This window comes from Saccoglossus kowalevskii, chromosome 4, assembly GCF_978046115.1.
Source record: "Saccoglossus kowalevskii chromosome 4, keSacKowa6.1, whole genome shotgun sequence".
Lineage (NCBI taxonomy): Eukaryota > Metazoa > Hemichordata > Enteropneusta > Harrimaniidae > Saccoglossus > Saccoglossus kowalevskii.
The window spans coordinates 16,841,381-16,862,559 of record NC_140644.1 but is presented as its reverse complement, the minus strand read 5'-3'; the positions used below and the strand labels follow the sequence as shown (position 1 = coordinate 16,862,559).

The following is a 21,179-nucleotide window of genomic DNA, read 5'->3' as shown; positions in this document are numbered from 1 at the left end:
TAAATAAACCGTCTGTGTTGAATTTGCAACATTTCAGTTGACAGGGTGTGTGGTATTAGTATTATTACTATTACTCAATAAAAAGGACTCACAGCAGTTAATAATAATAACTTCAGTTATTAACTGAAATTAATAATACCAGTACATGTACTTGATATATAAAGCTTGTTGCTAAGACAACTCATTGGAGATGTGTATACATTTATGTCACCATGACAACTGGTGTGGGTCTCTGATAATGTACATTTATGATGTAGATGTGGACTCCATGGGGTAATGACTGTTGAGCTGCTCTCTAGTAATGGTAGCAACTAAACATTTTAAGCACTTTTACTAAATTAAACGCTATCATTATATGAAGTCTTTGTTATAAACAATATGTAAATTCTTCTTTGCACTAGATATAAATACACTACTTATTACTATTCAATGAAAATGATGTTAAACTTTTGAATGCCTGTTACAAATTAAACATTAAACTTTTATATATGTTTCCAAAAAAGTTGTTTGATCCAAAAAGAAAAAAGAAATAAAAATACAAATAAATGTGAAATGGTATTGACAGGCCAGGCCTTATTGGTCGAAATTTTGATGTAACATTTTTTTTCTGTATTTTTCCATGATTTGTAATTTTTTTCAGGTCATAACCAAAATTTAGGAGACAATAAGATGCTATGTGAGTATAAGATATATTAACACATGGCAAAGTGGTTGGGTTTATTAAGGTACTCAATTGTAAGTTAGCACATCTAGTTTTTAGTTGGGCAAACATATTCTTTAATGTAATTAATAGTTTTTTTCTTCTTATTATTTATTTGACTTTTTAAACTTTGCTTGCAGCTAGTCTATGCCTGTATACTGTAAACTGCTTTAATTACGCAGGAATTTTTTTGTGCAAATTTTGCAAGTTGGTGATAAACTTTCGTAGCAGTGAAAATTCCTTTGGTGTCCCATGACACCGATTACCAGGACTTTTGTGATATTTTTTTTTCTCAAATGCAGTAGAATTGTCTAACTACGAAAATTTTCAGCAGCGAAAATTAAACGTTTTACAGTATCAATGCATACTAGTAGACAGTAACAAGCTTATTACCGTACTCATCTGACTTAGCACCCATGTTCAACTACTGGTAAGTGGCCTTTTTGGGTTCACGTTCGACTGAGTGCCCACCCTTTTTGAAAAGCCCCATTTCAAACCGGCAATCAGAAAACATAGTCATTGAACATCTTTTTAGTTTTTCAAATAATTACAGTAATAATACTATAATAAAATGTGCATATTTTTTTCTGTACTTTTATTCATTAAATTGTAATGACAATGCAACTCATTTTGCAATTTTATTTATGCAATATTCTTGGTAAAAGTTAACAAAATAGTCTTGTACCAGTATAATTTATTTACACATTTTTTTCACAAATTTGTATCAATCCTGTAGGAAATTGAATTGTTTAAATTTGATCTAAAATTAACAATGAAATCATTAAAAAATACATAAAAATGTGCAAAATGCTGCACCGGTATTTTTGCAACCAAAAATGATCTGTTTTTTTCAATACTTATAAGAAGTATAATGTTGAATTTATGGAAAATGTACAAGTAGCTCTTTTTAAATAAGAAGTGATTGAAGCCAATAAAGTGATGTACTTGCTGTATTAAAAATGCATTTCCAATTGAAATGGACATAATTTCAAAAATTGCATTCATTTGCTATGTTCACACGGCATCATTCTATCGGAGCCGAACTACTGCTCCTCCCACGGATTAACAGGAGATTATCTCCAATGCGTTCATACGGTCAGGAGCCGAACGCGAGCCGAGATCTGCCAGAGTTCGATTCAGTTCGACCAGAGCCGAACGGAACAGTGCCCTTGAATAATTAGTGACAGAAAACGATTTTAGTGTCGGGCTTGTGTTTTTTTTGTAATACATGGCATGATGCTGTTGAGCTAGGAGAAAAAAGAGCCTGAACATGGAGGTAGAAAAGACAATGACTGGTATTACGATTTAGGTACTAGTATCTCGAATAAACAGGAAACACGGCAGCTAAAATGCGTTTAATACAGCCTATTCGCTCAAGTTATTGTCATGCAAAATTACCATTTTGTAACTATTCAACTGTAGTGATATCTAAACTACGAGGAAGAATCACAGATTCTCTCTATATATCATAGAGGGACTATGGAAGAATCTAAACCTACCAGGAACACGTCACCGTACCGCGTTTGGTTCTACGATTTTTATCTTTAGTGTCTTTAAAAAGTTTCCGTTCAGTCGTTCTTTCAAGTTTTTGTCGCATAATTTCGCACGTCATTTTTTGTTTCCCGTTGAGCTGTTAATCTATCGCAATAATTCGTTACTATATATTAGGACGCATACCTCTTATTCAAGCCAGAAATTGCGTGAAATTATGAAAGATGTTGTCTTGAAATGAGAGGTTACTCGAATAAGACAATTGAGGGCGTGATTTCGGCTCCGATAGATGGGCCGGCCCTGATGCGTTTACACGATCGGAGCCATGTCGGGACTGAACCCTATCGGAGTTCAACCCTGAGGGTTTAGTGGAGCCGAACTTGGCTCGAGCCGAACGTGTTTACACGGCCATTTTTGCTGGCTCGAGCCGGCTCAAGCCGTTGGGCTCCGATAAAATGCTGTCGTGTGAACGTAGCAATTGTGTCAAAACCTAATGTCTTCATATCAACAAATGAAACATCAACAAATTTGATTGAATCTGGATTAGATATAAAATTTTGATAAAAGATGATAGGATACAAAGTCATGCATTTGATGAAGAAACTGATCCATGCCTGTAGCTATTTGTAAATTGAGTGTTTTTTTTAATTCCTATGCTTTAAACTTTAAAGTTTTGGTTTGTGATGGTGGCTGGATTTATTTGTAGTTTCCATAGAATCAGTGGAATGTAACATTTTGTGTAATGGCACTTTTTACACACATTCTTTTTGTGATTCAGCAAGTGAATCAATCACTTTATTTAGATTTAATATCAAAGATCAACTGTTCAAACGTAACATCTACTAATATTAGTCATTAAGCACATTGACAAACTGTGTGGACAATATGCTGAGTGTATAGCCACATTTATCGCCCAGATTTGATTGTGTTAATTCGCCAAACTAGGTCATCTTTTGATAATAATGTAATCAATTTATGCATGAATAAAGTATTGCTGCTTTACAAATTTCAATAAATTTGTTGGTATTATAGAATCTCCCAAGTGACCTTAGTCGTTGGTTTGCTGGGACTTGAAGTAACAAACAAACATGTGAACAATGGTGCTGAGGCATGAAAAACAAGCAACATAAAAGTTTATATTCCATATGTATATCCATAGACCCAAGATATATATATGTATATGGTATATCCTAGCAGTATAGTGAGATCACATATAGGTTTTTCATTGTCACAGATATCGGGAAGTCTGTACAGGTAACCTGTTGTCAGCTTCTCTATGCAATGTTTAAACTTGCATATCTCAAAATTATCCTGAGATCTCAGACTCATAGTACGGATTGACCTTTAATTTAATTGAAAAATCGTGTGGATAAATAAATACAATGATGGTACGGTAGTGTTTTCGTATCCAAATAATAGTTGTGCTCGGTAGCTTAGCGACAATGTTAAACTTCATACATTTAATCTTATAAATTTTAATGTAAATTATACAATCATTAGTATTTATTTTAGTTGAGCTAATTTGTATTTCTATTGATTCATATTTTATTTCTGTTTCCATTTAAAATGTAATTACTGGTGCGCTATTAAGTTATTGTAAAAATTAAAGTGTGGCAGTCGTCATGCCATGTGCTGTTCGAAATGGGACTCATAGTGACGTATTGAATTTCAAAGTTGATGGGTGTATATTCTTGTACAGTCTTTCTGATACGTTAACTGCAAAGGCTGCTAGTTGATGGACCAATTAAATTTATATAGGGCATGGAATATTAAAAAAATTATGTGGATGTAAGTCAAATATGCTTGATACTTTGTTGGGAAATGTGTTGTCAAATAAAGTTCTGATAACGAGCAAAAATCAAGTGATATCACATCACCGTCTTTGAATGCCAAAAGGATGGAGAAATCATATTTTGATGGTAATTTATGCTAATTATACATGACCTAAAGCGTGTTGGTGGATTTGCATTAACAATTATGGCTTCTGATGGTGTTCTATAATATTTTTTTGAAAATAAACTTTCCGTTGACATTGGTTAGTGTCATTTCATTATTGTTACATCTTGAGTGAAATGCAGTATACCGGTACCGGTAGTTATGTGTCATATTGCAATAATTTTGTAGTACCGGTACCATATTTGCTCTATTAATAATAATAATTATAATTTCATTGCCTCCGTATAAAAAGATTTACATAGGATAAGTACAGCAAAAAAGAGCTTTAAAATAATAACAAGATATATTAGAAGCAAATCCAAAATTCTCACTTGTTGTTTTAATACTGAATCATTAAAATATGACTTGTTTTGACCATAGAAACACCTCTTACATAACACATACACTACTAACAGACTAAATGTAGTATGTATAATGTAACTAGATGCATGTAAGAACTATTCGAAAAACCTGAATAGATGATTTTCCGTACAATTGCGAGATCTCGCGAGATGCATGTAAGATGCACGTCGAACGTCTGCCGCAAAAATCGAACGATTTGATTTTGAAATTCAAGTTTCTTTATTTCGTAGCTCACATCGACCAGCCGATCTTCGACAGAGGAATATTGCTTTCGAATACCCTTACTTAATCGAAATAGCCTATCATCAAATGTGTACAGCACATTACTAAGCATGGAAATGTCCCCAAAATATTTTTGCGTTTGTCGAATCCCACGCGATGTTTGACGACAGAACGACGCTATGACCTTTGTTTGTCCTGTTTTTACGTTCGATTTCATGCATAACGCGTGATTCTCGCAGTGAACGGAAAATGGTCAATTCTAATCTCTTACACAATTAACACATCAGCACAACTTAACTTCCAAGCTGGCTATCAGCTGCCTTTTCCTTTTCATATAAACTTTCAAATTTTAAAGTGAATATTGTCATCACTAATTTCAACATACTCGATGTAGTCTTTAGCAAAATTATTAAGAATCATATTCAGGCAGTTTACTCTGCATATTTTAAAGGGTGATAGTCATCATGCTGCGTCCTGTTCGATATGGGACTCATAGCGGCGTATATAACGTGTGTAAAATACATTGTTTATTTACATAAAATTTGAACATGTGCTGCGCAACGACCACCGCGCTTTAAATGGTGATTTTGAAAGCAAACTAAACCAGCTTCAAGCCAGATAAAACTACATGTAGCTACCCATAACTGCAAATGAGCATGCAATTTACATTTGTTCCACACCAGAACTGTATGACCATCATGAAGTTACGCCTGCATGGTCTATACTGAGCTGATATGTACTTGTAGTTCATTTATATGTGTCACTCACTCTAGGACACATGCTTTTAATCCTATCTACAGTATTCCAAGTTCATTGAGAATCCCTGATAACACCAGGCTTTATTCAGTCTGATGATATTAAATAGGTTCTGACTTTTTATTTTGAAGTGGTAATTGAAATTTTATACTTCATTCAGCTTGCTTAATTCAAGTGCATCTCATGCTGGTAAACCTTGTAGGAGAATTAAAGATGTATTCCTTAGTGGCTGTGAAGACACAATAACCTTTTTGAAGGAGAGTCAAGTTCAGGAATAAGTTGCATTGAGTCTATTAGGGGTGTGTGTGATAAACTCTCAGTGGAGGGGAAGGAAAAGTGAATTTTGAAAAACAAATCATCATAGATAAAATTAAAAAAAAATTACAGAAAAAAAAATTGATTGAAAAACAAAACAAGCACACTGACATCATCTAGAAAAAAACCCATCTATCATCTTCCCATTCATATACCTGAACCAAAAATTGCATTCAATGTGTACAGTGGGCAAAAATTTTACATAAAAACTGAACTGTTCTTTATCACATTGAGTGCTGAAAGTCTCCACGGTTATAGCAGTATAAAATTGTGTAAAATTATGTAAAATTTAGTTACCTATACTGTTAGAAGCATATCTCCAATACAGAAGTTCATACATAAGCCAAAAATTACATTTATCATTGCTGTGTTATTAAAATATGACTTCTAGTGTATTTTGACCACAGACTCACTTACATCTGTCATTTTACCATATACTATAAAATGACTAATTTTCACTGGGTTTAAATTTCGCCGATTTACCATTTCAGGCATATTCAGTGGGTTTTAAATTCACGGTTTTATCATTTAGATAATGTGTTCTATGCTGAATTTTACATACTCACCTGGTTTTAATTTAGCGCATTTTTCAGTCAGCGAAATAAACAAAATTAAAACCCAGTGAATAATTAACACTAATAAAGCAAACACGGTACCTTGAAATGTTGAAACATCAATTTGATGTGACTTTGATTTTTAATTTCTGCAATATGTCAGTCACTTGCCACACATCCCAATTCAAATGGTTATTCATCAACATATAGTTTTATTAAACTTAAATTCAATAGAGATCTATTAGATTTTTATAACAAAGAAATATCATTTCATATCTGATACATTGATAATGAAGAAAAGATGGTTGAATCATAGATCTTACAATAGATAGTAGCTTGGGTCAATGGTTGAATACACATCATAGTATTTCAAATATTAGATAGCTATTTTTTTTAAATGACGCGCACTATGAATTATCAATTTCCATCAAATTATGTTTACCCTCAATATATACATACATGTATCAGTAAAACAACATTTTTGACTTATAGTTTTATTCCCACTTGATGCCTGTAAGCATCATATGGGCTTTGGTTTTTGTACAATTCATGGGAAGTCTTATCAAAAGAAAATTATTAAATCAATTTTTTCAACGAAAGAATTTTCTAAAATAAAGTATAAAAGTAACCTTGAGTGATTACAAAAGTGAAAAGTATGTTTGATTCAACGATTAGATCACCATGAACTTCAGTGCTCTAATATTTCAAGATTTCATAAATTTCATGGTGATCACAATTATCAGTGGGAGGTTTTCTGCGTATAATTGTAACTTTCTTTTTTATATGCATTGTAACCTGTTTCCCCAGGTTAGTGGGGTATATTTCTTTAGAGAAATGGAAATAAAATAATAAATATTAAATAATATAATACAAAGTTGGAATTCAACATTGTTTGTTTGCATGTAATATGAGCACTTGTGGTGAGACTGGCGTTTTAATTTCTCTTTTAAGAAGAAAATATTGGTTATGCATGTTCAAATGTAAAAATATCAATAACTTCTGACAGGTCTTCAATAGTTTCACTATGTTTTCATGATATATGCTGGGGAGAGGCTCAATTAGGTGTGAAATTTACTTTTCAACAATCAGTCAAATCTATAGTGAAAAAATTCTAATCCTCTCATAGTAATTGATGCTATTGAACAAAACGAAGACTTACTGTAATTACTGTAACAGTAAATCCTTGCTATGCAACTTGCCCCAAATTTTAAGCAATCCAGCTTGCTTTCATGTTTTCTGATCTTTTCACTTTTTGTGTAACTGACACCAATTTCATTAAGATTGGTTGTAATCTTGCCATTGCTTGTGCTTATAAATATTATATTGCAAGTATTATTTTCATGCATTTTGGGATCATCTTTTTATCAATTTTCATCGCTCATCACCAGTTACCGTGGAGATAAAAAAACACAAGAGATGTACATGTACTTTATTGATTTTCAAAGTTAGTTATTTTAAAGTCTTCTACAGTGTATTGCAGTATAGTTTTTATGCATGCAATTATTAATTTATTTTTAATATTTACTGGGTTTCACTATTTTGATGTTTGGATTTGCCATGTTGGGCCTTCACAGTTTCAGAATTTAATGAATAAATTAAATGCCTAATATTATTTTATGTTTAACACATTTAGCAATTGTTTTGACAAACACAACTAATCCTGCTAAACTATCAAGAAGGAATTAACATAAAAACCCGTGAATACTAGTAATCAAGACTTGTGTAATATTTTATAGGGTTATGGTTATCATCTGCATCAGTTCAAAAATATGCATCACAGCTTTTTAAAAATGTCTGAATTTTTCATAAACTGTAGACAAATCAAATTTTCATGAAAAATTAAAAATGAAAGTGTGCAATAAATTTTTTGAAAACAACTTGACTGAAATTTTATAATATTTTTCTGGACCTTATTGCATTCATTCTTTTTGTGTTTTTTGATAGTAAAGTTCTTGTAATTTTTTGACTCCCATGTGCGAAGCACAAAATGGGAGTCTTTGCAGTTAGTGTGTGTGTGTGTGTGTGTGTGTGTGTGTGTGTGTATGTGTGTATGTGTGTCCGACTGTTCCACTGCTATCTCAAGAACCATACATCGGTTTTTGATGAAACTTGGTACATAGATGTCATATGACACTGCACAAACCTAATAGTTTTTATGGTAATATCAGTACATATAATTACCTAATTTGTATAATTAATTAATTTTCAGCTTTTGATATAAGTAGTGAGCATTACATTTCAATGAAACTTGGTACTTACAAACTCAAGGACTATGCAGAGATTGATTGTTTCGGATAAACATTTGTGCATATTAATCTTCAGCTTTTCCATGGGTATCTCAAGTACTAATCATCGCATTTCAATGAAACTTGGTACATAGATCCTTTAGGACTATGCAGAGACCTGATTAGTTTCAGGGTAAATAATTGTGCATATTAATTACCTAATTTGCATAATTAATTTTCTGCTTTTCTACTGATATCTAAAGTACTAATCATCACATTTCAATGAATCTAGAATTATGCAGAGACCCAATTAGTTTTTGGTAAATATTTTTGCATATTAATCACCTAATTTGCATAATTAACTAATTTCCAACTTTCACACTGATATCTCAGGTACTAATCATCACATATCAATGAATGTTTATACATGGATGCTGTAGGACAATAGACAGACCTGGATAATTGTTGGTTAAAATCTGTACATATTAATTACCCAATTTGCATAATTAACCAATTTTAAGCTTTCACACTGATATCTAAAGTACTAATTTCCATTTTAATGAAATTTAGTACAAAGATGCTCTAGGACAATGTACAAACCTAATTAGTTTGGGGTAAAAATCTGTTCATATTAATTCCCTAATTAGCATAATAATTCATAATTTTTTGGTTCTAATCACATTTCAATTAAACTTGGTACATAGAGTTTTTGTTACATTGCGCAGACCTCATTAGTTTTACACTCAAATCTGTTCATATTAATTTTCTGATTTGCATAATTTCGAATTATATTTAATGTGTCTCCAATACTCTCAGCACATGGGAGTTCTTTCTAAGCTTTCTTTGATTATTTTTTCTTGTACATTTTGTAATTAGTTTTAATAATATGATCAAAAAAGATGATGATGGAGGATTGTGAAATAAAATATTGCTATCAGCTTACCATTACAAACTGTTACTTTTGAATTATTAATATTGCTATTTTGTTGACAAAACGGTGAACTATATTGCCATGTTGCTGGATGGGTTCTTTTTCGTCACAGTAAAATATATACATTGTAGTTGAGAAAATGCTGATTATGTATGAAGTAATCATCTACATATCATCCACTACTTACTGCTGCTGAATCCAAACATGGATACCGAGGTGTTAATCTCTTCTCACTTCTTATTTATTATTTACGTCATCATGTTTTGTCTTTATCTTGTAGCGATGAAAGCTGCCTTACTGATTCAAAGATGGTATCGTCGATATCAAGCCCGCCTAGAGGCAAGAAGACGAGTCACCTGGAACATCTTCCAGTCGATAGAGTATTCTGGGGAACAGGATCAGCTCAAGGTAATGTTGAACAGTGTACTCTGAATAATTTATAGTCCTGACTCGGTGTTTCAGTAGTATTTGCTTTAAGCATAAAGAAATTGTGAAATAATCCAAACCAGGATTGAATAACAAATGAGTGAGAATAATATGTTGGAGAACAAAAAATGCATCCATTAAGGAAATGCTTGCAACGACTTTGTTGAATGAGTCCCATTCTACACATAGCAACATACACATTTGTACATGTTAGTCAGGTGTCTTTATTTGCAAAAAAACTGAATGCACATGATGGCTATGGCAGCCATCCTTTAATTTTGCACCACATATTTAAATAAAATTGGACCAAAATATTGAAAGTATTTTTTTTTTCTTAGTTGTATAACTTTTTCAATGACATGATAGACCATGTGGCTGAATCAGAACCGGGAAAAAAGAAGTTTCAACATGCATTGAATCATCACCACTACGACTTATGTAAGTAGACTCTCAATCTTCATGTGAGGAAATTGTAATATCATACAATGTATTACTTCAGGGAAAGTAAGAGAAAAAATACATGTTTCATCAGGGCAATTAATGGCTCCTTGATGCAGTAATCATAAGTTTTCCGATTTAAAAAATAATGTCTACAACAATTGGATTTTTAGCTTGCTTGATAACCGATTTTTTTTATTTTTTAAACTATCTAAATCAACATAAGATCATTGATGTTTAAAATAAAACTAAACACTTGTATTTTCATCATGTCTATACTCATACTTCATACTAAATTATTCCTCAAGTTTGGCATTACTGTCTTTTTAGTCCCCGTTCGGATTCAGTTTGACCTCTGTGCGTCCGTGTGTGCGTTCGTGTGTGCATATCTTAGACATGCCTAGACTGATTACATTCAAACTTCACACATACATCATACATAATATTATACATATGCACGTCAATTTGTTTCAAGATCTGATTCAAGATGGCTGAACGTTGGACATTATGGGATCTTGATGCACGTCAATTTGTTTTTCATATTTAAAATGGCCGACTGGCAGTCATTTTCTTTTAAAGAATGCAGTTTCAGTGCCATATCTCAAAGCCATGCTTTGACTGATTATGTTCAAATTTTAGAAATTCATCATAGATCATGTCATAGATGTACAAATATATTTGTTTGAGTATCTGATTCAAAATGGCCGAATGGCGGCCATTTTTGTGCTAAAAAATCATCAAAAATAAAGCATTTCTGGCATTGTGGAACGGGATCTTGGTCGTTTATAGATGGATTTTGTTCAAATTTGGTCCACACATAAGACATTATCGTTCCCTGATGCACATAATTTTATATATCAAATCTGATTCAAAATGGCTGACTGGTGGCAATTTTGTTTTAATAAATGTGGTTCTTGAGCCGTATCTCTGACATGGTTTGACTGATTATTAGTCCCCGTTCGAACGCAGTCCGAAAACGGGGACTTATGTTTTGCCCTGTGTGCGTCCGTCCGTGCATCCGTGATCACCTGTATCTCGAACATGCATGGACCGATTAAGTTCAAACTTCACTCATACATCTCACATTATATGGGACATATGCACATGCATTTTTTTCATGATCCGATTAACGATAGCCGAATAGCGGCCATTTTAAGGCCGAAAATGCATCAAAATCGCACATTTTCACCATTCCGGACCCGGATCTCAGTTATGCATGGACGGATTTTGTTCAAATTTGGTACATACATTAAACATAATAGGACCTTGATGCACGACATTTTTTTTTTTGGATCGGGTTCGAAATGGCCGACTGGCGGCCATTTTGTTTTAAAGAATTCAGTTCTGGATTCGTATCTGAGACATGCTTGGATTGATCGAGTTCAAACTTCACACACACAAGGTACATCATGTCACAAATATGTATGTGCATTTGTTTCATGATCTCATTAACGATAGCCAAATGGCGGCCGCTTTAAGGCTGAAAATGCATTGAAATCGCACATTTTCACCATTCCGGACCCGGATCTCAGTTATGCATGGACGGATTTCATTCAAATTTGGTACATACATTAAACATAATAGGACCTTGATGGACGTCTTTTTTTTTTCGGATCAAGTTCGAAATGGCTGACTGGCGGCCATTTTGTTAAAGAATTCAGTTCTGGATTCGTATCCAAGACATGTCTGGATTGATCAAGTTCAAACTTCACACACACATGGTACATCATGTCACAAATAGATATGTGCATTTGTTTCATGATCTGCTTAACAATAGCGGAATGATGGCCATTTTAAGGCCGAAAATGCATCAAAATCACGTATTTTCACAATTCCAGAACCGGATCTCAGTCATGCATGGATGGATTTTGTTCAGATTTAGCACAATGTGTTGTACATATGCAGGTGCATTTCGGTCATGATCTGCTTTGAATGTATATGTCACTCAAATATGAACGGAACGGGGACGTGTCATTGACAGTGACTTGTGTTGAAATGTTATATATTCATTCTACATCATGTTATAGATATACAGATGTATTCAAAATGGACAACTGGTGGCTATTTTGTTTTAATTAATGCTGTTCCACAGCAATATCTTTCAATATGGACAAGTACTCGTTTGACCAGATACAAGATGACTGATTGTCAAAAAATCACTATAATCAAGCATCAGCTTCTGGATCCATATCTCTGACATGTTCATGTTTGAACTATATTACTATAAACAAAATTATAGCTTGATAACTAGGTATTAACGAGGACTGTGCCATGCATGGCTTGTTTTTTTCTATATTTGTTGTCATTCCACCCAATGCATGCTTTGATAATGAAACATTTTGTTTCACATTCAAGTCACTTTCACTTTTTGTGCACTCCATACAAGTATATAAATATATTACCTACACATGTTTATTATCATAATTGTATATGATTGTTTGTTTGTTTGTTTGTTTGTTTGTTTACAAAAATATTGAGTTACATGCTTACATTATGTTATCATTATTTTAAGGTAAAGAGTGAAACTATTTATACAACTGGTGTCCAAAAAATACTTTCGAAATTCACTTACCAGTATGTTAGCATTGCGAATAAAAAGTTTAAAAACAAATAATGAGATGAGTTTCAAGTTCACTGATTTTTGCTGTGGTTTCTAGTCTTGGATGAACACTTAAACAGTACTGTATGTCAATTCTCATAGATGCCTCTTCCAGTTTACTTCAGAGATGGCATGACTTTAATATGCATGACAATTTTTACTGGCTGATAAATTTGTTTGTCCGCGAAAGGCACAAAATGTTAATATATCATCGTATTTCCTGATACCATTCAAACTTTGTTTGACATTTATAGTGGATTACTGAGATAGATTTTTTTAATTAAAAATGGCTGACTGGCCACCATTTTTTGTATGCATTAATCTTACTCATTTCTTGACGCTCTTTGATTTTGTTTATGCAATTTGTTCAAATTATGCAAACTACACATGCCGGTATCTCAATTAAATGGCTCTTAAACTGATGAGGGAATAGTACAGTTACAATTAGTGACCTGGCATCTAAAGAACTTGAAGCTCCTTCATTGCAAACTCTATAAACTCACTTCAATACGACTTTAATACACAGTATACTCTCCTCTTTCTCCTAACTCTTTTCTCAATCTTCCTTCCTTGAAACGATTGCAGTCACGGACTTGCCAGGATCCCCTTTGCAGTCAGCATTTCAACGTAAGAATCACAATGCATGGCAATCACAAACACCTTCCTATCCTTCGTGACAGTACAATATCCCACCATCCCTTGCATATTTCACATCCCCTTCAGTAATGAACTGTTCAATTATGTTGTACATGTATATATGAGAACACTTTTTGCTAGTCAATGTTTTAGTTAATGAGTAACATATAATGAAGATGAAGAATTCCACTGTTCCTTACATGATTATACCCGTGTTTTAGTGTCCAAAAATATTTGTTAACTGCACACTTTGAGATGACAGGTTTAAAGTATACACATACCTTGACCCTAAAAATTAGTTACTGTTCGATTTTGACAATTTTTACCGTACTTTCATTTACATTTCCGAACACTTAAATAAATTACAGCGACTTTCATTGTCTGAAATTTTAAATAATTTTTAATAAAAATGGCATCACATCTAAATATAGATGAAAACATCCTAAAAATATGATAAATTTGCTATTACATTTCTGTGAGCATAAACAAAATCTATATATACTGCACCCTTGTTGTACACCCTATAAATTCAGAATAAGAGTAGAAAAGTGGCAGTATATGTGTGTGTTTTTTTTTTGGGGGGGGGGGGTTTACATACATGTCATTCGTAAAATAAAAACAGTGAATTTTCAAATAAGTTCCCAGAAAAATATTCTAATTGATTAAACATTGATTCAAAAACCCAAAACATTCAAAGAAATTTCAAGAGTTTATGTAGGGCAAATATCGCCATCGACAATGCTATGCATGTCGCCAATGTGAATTTGCACCATCTATCAGCGTATACTGCATGGCAACGCTTAGTGTGCCAGAATGTCGTATTTTTCAGCCTTGTTCGGAGGTTTTCTTCAGTTATTTTACATCAATATTTCGCAGTTACACAAATTTTGGGTCTAACACAAAAAGGCTAAATACAAAACCCGACATGCTGGAACAACATCAGCAAGGTATCGATCCACCTCCAATTATTATTGAAGACTATTGTGTGACGTACACATGGTATTTCAATAATTGTCAGTGTGTCCGAATGTTTGCTTTTTTTGAGGCTTCCGTCAAAAGGCTATGACAATAACAGCTTTGTATGACATTTCCCCTGTCACAATCTTGCGGTTAAAATATAGAAATTCTTTACTTGTGTGCCATCTTGTTTGTGCTTTATAGCCTATTTTCAAATGAAATTCCCTATCTTTATAATGCATGCATAATCATCTCTCTTGATTCTTGAAAAAAAAAGCTAGTTTTGATCTCAGGCCATACCTTTTATACCTTCCATTATATTTAACCAGCATCCCAAAACCAGCAAGAAGAGGATGCAGAGCTGGAGAAACTGACAGACTTCAGCAACATTAGTATAGAAGAGTCATATAGTGGGCCACACATAAAGTTTCCTCTGACATTGTCTACTGTGAAGAAGATGATAGAAGCTTTCAAAACTGGACAGGTGAGTCAGAATGCAAATAAAAGTCTCCTGCGGAAAATAGAAACTGAATGATTAAAGCGTCACAGTCATGGCGCCACGTTGTTCAATGTGGGTCCTATGTGACAATTACATTTGTAAAATAAGTTTAAATATATGTTTACTTGAAATTTGAATTCTCGCTGCATGACGACTGCAGTGTTTCAGCTTATCATTGTTCATGGGAATACTTGCTAAAGTGGTGTAGAGTGAGTCTTCATTTTCAATTATAATATGAGGTTATTATGAGGATACCCAAAAGTATGCACGAAGACAGTACAGTAAAGCGGGAGTATCGACCGGCGTGCAGCGGAGGTCGATGTGGCTGCGTACTGTCTGAGTGTATAGTTTTTGGTATCCTCATAATAACTTTATTATTATACATCTTTTCCTCCCAAGGATACAACATGGGAATGCTGGAATACAAAAAGTTTAGAACAGATTGAGCAGTCAAACTCTGGGGGCAGCCATGTTTGCTTTTCATTGTTAGAGCACGCTTACGTGCGCAATCGTTCCATATTTGGAATTCGCTAATATGGTAGGATTAAAATACCCAGTGCAATACCACAAAATTATGGCACACTGTAACTTATGGCATTACAGTGACAGATGTATAATAATTAATATTATTGTAAATCTACCACAGAAAATGAAAACAAAATTATCGCTCCATAAATAGCTGTATTTGCACCTGTTCAATACATCTTCATTTTATTGTTTAAATCCCTTTATTTGGGGTAAACTACGTCATTACCATTGAACGTGTTTCAAATTATTGACATCACATCCGAACACTGGGTGACTCAGACTAGCTGCATCTTATAAATTTTAGAATGAATAAATCCTTCGGATACTAGTATATTCTCGTCAAACTGCCTTAATTTGAAAAATTATTTAATTCTCATTCTGGTCATGTTTTCTGGCATTTTTGACTATTATAAAATATTAGCAATGCACTGAGACAATAACTATTCCAGATACATCATTAGGAAACATGTACACACACTTGCAGGTATTGTTTTGGATCATTTCCAAGCTTGGATAATCCTTGAAATTTTAATCATCAATATCCAGATTTGGTGGCCAGCCCTTGGGGAAAAGGCTCTTTCAGCATTATTCATACAGATTTGCAGACATGCTTTGTGGCTATGATGTACAATGCAATACACACTATAAATTTATTTGGTTTAAGGGCCAGTATCAAACCAATCTTGATTAAAATCCGCTGTAGGTTGAGAATCCATTACAATGAACTTTTAATTCCAGTCACCAATCTACATGTACATCCGCTCTAACTAAATCACATTCAGACAGCTTCTCTCTGATAGAGATTTGTCAACCAGTTATAGCACGTCTCACTTGAAAGCTGCTGGTAATACGACATATAATTAATTGCTATTATAAGAACTGAAATAACTTAGATACAAGTCATTTGATAGATGTAGAGTACATATGTATGTGATTTACGTAAAAGCTTGACGTTAACTTTTTAAACTCACTTATCCAAAATGTAATGTATGTTGCCTATATACATATATAATTACTATTATGTTAAGGCAAGGGAGTAAGTTGTCCGAATGACAATTTTACTTGTTCCAGTTATGTATGGGATAAACCTTAGTGTCTAGTTCTGTCCACTTGTCCAGTGACTGAACTATGTAGTGCCACATTTGTAGCACTGCATCATGGGAAAATTCAATCTGTTCCAAGTGACATAGGGAGTAGGTGTAAAATACATTTTTAGTCCCCGTTCGGACAAAGTCCGAAAACGGGGACTTATAATTTGCTCTGTCCGTCCGTCCGTCCGTCCGTCCGTGTGTCCGTCCGGAGTCGGAGTCATTTGGATATGCTTTGTCAGTTTTCATTCAAACTTGGTACATAGATTATACATGTTAGGATACATGACCTCCAACTGTCTGTGTGTGCGTCCATCCGTCCGTCCGTCCGTCCGTCCGTGCATGCATCCGTGCTGAGTCGTATTTCAGAATCCTTTGAACCAATTTCGTTCATTCTTCGTATGTGCCTAGTACTTTATGTGGGACCTATGCACATGCAGTGGTTTAGCGATTCGATTCAAAATGGCCGCCTGGCAGCCATTTTGTTTTTTGAAAAAGTCGTATTTTGGACATGCTTTGTCAGTTTTCATTCAAACTTGGTACATAGATTATACATGTTAGGATACATGTCCATGATGATTTGTTTCACAATTGGATCAAAGATGGTCGACTGGCAGACATCTTGTTTTTTGAAAATGTTGTATTTTGGACATGCTTTAGTACATAGCATAGATCATACATGTTAGGATACATGTCCCTGACTGTTTGTGAGTTTCTGTCTGTCCGTCCGTGCGTCCGTCCGTGCATCAGTCTGTCCAGAGTCATATTTCAGAATTCTGTGGACTGATTCTGTTCATTCTTTGCATGTGCTTACTTTAGAGATTCAATTCAAAATGGCCGACTGGCAGCCATCTTGTTTTTTGTAAAATGTTGTATTTTGGACATGCTTTGTCAGTTGTCATTCAAACTTGGTACATAGATTATTCATGTTAGGATACATGTCCATAACAATTTATTTTGCAATTGGATCAAAGATTTTATGCGGTATCTTGTCAGTTTTCATTCAAATTTGGCACATACATGTACGTTATACATGTTAGGATGCATGCCCATGACAATTTGTTTCAAAATCTAGTCAAGGATGGCAGCCATCTGACTTTTTGGCCTTACTACTATATTTCCACAATTTATGTACCATTTTCATTCGAATTTGGCACATACATCATATACATATCAGTGTGTTTCATAATCAGATCAAAGATGGCCGAATAATGGCTGTTTTTATTTTTGGCCATATTACTACTACACGGAACACGTGTTTTGATGTAAATAAACAATCTGTTGTATACGCCACTTGAAACTCAAGTTTCAAGGACATGCTCGCGACAACCCCTCCGCTTTAATATGACGAGCACAACGAGAACTTTCAAACATTTAACAGGGACTGTGTCATTTTCAATGACTTGTTAGTTTATGAAGTTTGATTGTGCACTGCGTGTTGACTGTCATGCTTTAACCTTTTCACCACTAGTTCTCTCTTTTCAACATAAATTCACGACGTGGTCCTGTTTATAGTCTGCACTTTCCTTCAGAAGATTGGGACAAACACAGTCAAATTTTTTTGAGTAAAAACTGAAAATTGACTCAAATTTTGTCTGTTGGCTCCAAAATTTAGGTTAATTTCCAGAAATATTGAAGAATATAAGCAAAATAATATCTTCAAATTAATCTTATTCAGCTTCAGACAAAACATTACACATAATTTGGGTCTACCGGAGTATACCGGTATGTATACCGGGGTACATATATAATAAAGTACACTGTTTAATTTTTGCTGCTAGAAATTTTCAAGATTTCAGAAGTTTATGGCATTTGTAAAGACAAAAAGTCACTGAGAGGAATTTTCCTTTACAGAACCCTGATAGTCTTTTATTATGTGTCAAATTATAAGACCTAACATCTTTGGCAACACTTCCATTTGGTTTATTTCAATTCTCTGCATACTAAGTTTTGAGATGTACATGGTAAAGAGTTGCATTTCCTGATATGGTGAACAGAAAATCTCAAGTATGGGTGTTTCCAACATGCAGTGAATAATGCAATTTGTAGCAGCAGCAACACACTAACAAGAACTGATTATCAACCAGTATTTGACCCTTCTTGATTGCTGTAATCCCTGCAGGGTTTCCCACTTGGCAACCTGTTATCAGTGTCTTTGTGTGTTGCCTTGTAATTGTAGAACTTTCTGAAGATGTTATTATCTTTGTTGTTTGCCGCAACAGATAATATACACTTTATACAGTGTCTTCAATGTGTTAAGAGTTTTGTCCTTGCGTAATTGATAGAAGTTCACTGGATAATATAAATAAATTTTACTAAAAGATCAGTTTCAATACCTACTAGCGACAAAACACTTCTGTGATATAGAAAGTACTATGTAGATGGGTGAAAAACGATTTTGTAGAATATTTCTATTCTATTCTATTCTATTCTATTCTATTCTATTCTATTCTATTCTATTCTATTCTATTCTATTCTATTCTATTCTATTCTATTCTATTCTATTCTATTCTATTCTATTCACCCATAAGACCTGTATACTGTGCCCTTACTCACTATAATAAGCTTGTGTGTACCACAAAAAACAAGCTTAAAGTTTAGAACAGCCCAATGACATACATGTATTATATGCATTTATAGATTTATAAATAATTTTTTTTAATTCTGACTTAGTTTATACATAGATACACCTCACATGAGACCATCTGCTTACTACCAGGGTAATATAGCAAACACAGTATACTGTTTTAACAAACAGCCTGCTGGCAAATTTTTTCTAATTTTTTTCAGCTATCTGTGGAGGATTTTAGCAAGGAAATGTGTTAAAATAATGCAAACCTATGTAATTTGACTGATCGGTCGCCGATCACGATGTTGGTAACAGTTTATTATAAAAGAAGCTACACTACAATATATGTCACCTTTTTATCTCTTCAGGTTTTACATGCCAAGTATACATTACAGTTACTGCATGAAATAAGGAATAAACTAAAACTGATGCCTAATATTAGCCAAGCAACAACCAGCCTTGCCAAGCAGATCACTATATGCGGTATGTGAAAAAAGTATTCACTTAGATGTAGGCAAACTGCTTAGTGGAATGGTAGCAAGCATTGGATAATATTTCATTCTTCAATTTTGGCCCATTTCTAACTTTACATGTAACTAATTTCTAACAAAAATGTGTTGTGCTCATTACAAAAAAGCTTGTTATATGATAATTTATTTCAATCACATCAGCATCAATATGAACTGATCAGGGAAATCTGTTATCTATCTACGGTACCTATTAATCTTCCTTGCAAAATTGCAATATTCCTAGAAATAATGTCATTGTTTGTTGTAGCTTTGCCTTCCACATTTATTAATCCGTATGATTGTGATTAAATATAATTCATTTCAAATGTGCCATTAACATTATTAAGATTCAATAATCCACCATTTTCATATTTTTTTCAAAATCTGACTTAATTTTCATAAAGCCAATTTGGTTTCACTCATTCATATAACGTTTGAATCTCACCAGTTTTCACTGTACTAGTAACATGCATGTGTGCAGAAGTGTTTGTCTTGGAATTTCAAGAAAAACTGATAAGGAGATAATGGTTTTAAGTTTATTTTGGCACCTGCTGTAATTGTCATGTATAAAAAATTTTTTTTTTCACTTTTCCTCCATACTAAAATTATAAATACTGTAAAATACTTAGCTGGAATTAATTTTCACTGAAACACCTTTTGGGTCTTTTGTGTGGAATATATTTTCACTGATTTTTGATGAGTTGATTGTAAAATATAAGAAAAAAGGTATATTCGCAGGATTTGATTTTTCACTGAATCATTCCTTCATTAAAAAAAGCGAAAATAAAGTAGTTTACAGTATAAAATATACATGTTCTGGCGCCATCACTGTACACTGCAAAACAATGAAGCCACATGGATATTTTGTGAATGCAATCATGTGGTAATTTCAATGTTCAATATTAAAATTACAACTTTTTTTTTTTTTTTTACAGGGGATCTTCATGGCAAAATAGATGATCTTTTTATGATTTTTTACAAGGTATTGTATTATTGATTTGATTTATGAATAATATAAAGATGTCAGATAACAAAAAAAGCTTGATAAATCGTTAATACCCAAAAAGGTTAATATCTGTTGAGAGAGTCTGTGAACTGATTTTTCTTTCAGTTTTAATGACAATAATCACTAATGTTTACCATATTTGCTTCATAAAGAGTACATTTTTAATAGACAAAATTTGAGAATCACAAATTTATTCATTATTATTTTAAAGTAAATGAGAAAAAAATTCAAATTTTATGAAAAATCAAAATTAACATCACATTTTTAATGACAATTTAAAATAAAAAAAACAAAGAAAAGTGTGCATTGATTTTTGAGGACCAAATGACCAGACACTTTTTTTTTATTGAGCCTCAACTTACTTGTTGACAACCATTGTAATCCCCCACTGCGACTATAAATTCTGGCTTGATATTGATAATTATCTTTTTC

The 21,179-nt window shown here is 33.3% G+C and overlaps 1 protein-coding gene across 3 annotated transcripts in view; it reads left to right on the top strand.

Moving 5' to 3' along the window:
• Positions 1-21,179, top strand: part of LOC102804016 (serine/threonine-protein phosphatase with EF-hands pef-1-like) — a 91,194-nt gene that overhangs the window by 41,901 nt on the left and 28,114 nt on the right. For 2 of the 3 annotated variants that reach the window (XM_085497869.1, XM_085497871.1), the window contains exons 3-8: positions 9,773-9,900; positions 10,257-10,356; positions 13,541-13,582; positions 14,878-15,032; positions 19,601-19,715; positions 20,677-20,723. In XM_085497869.1, coding sequence (XP_085353995.1) covers positions 9,773-9,900; positions 10,257-10,356; positions 13,541-13,582; positions 14,878-15,032; positions 19,601-19,715; positions 20,677-20,723 — 587 coding nt within the window. The remainder of the gene's footprint in view (positions 1-9,772; positions 9,901-10,256; positions 10,357-13,540; positions 13,583-14,877; positions 15,033-19,600; positions 19,716-20,676; positions 20,724-21,179) is intronic. The other variant, XM_085497870.1, reaches the window with a different exon arrangement.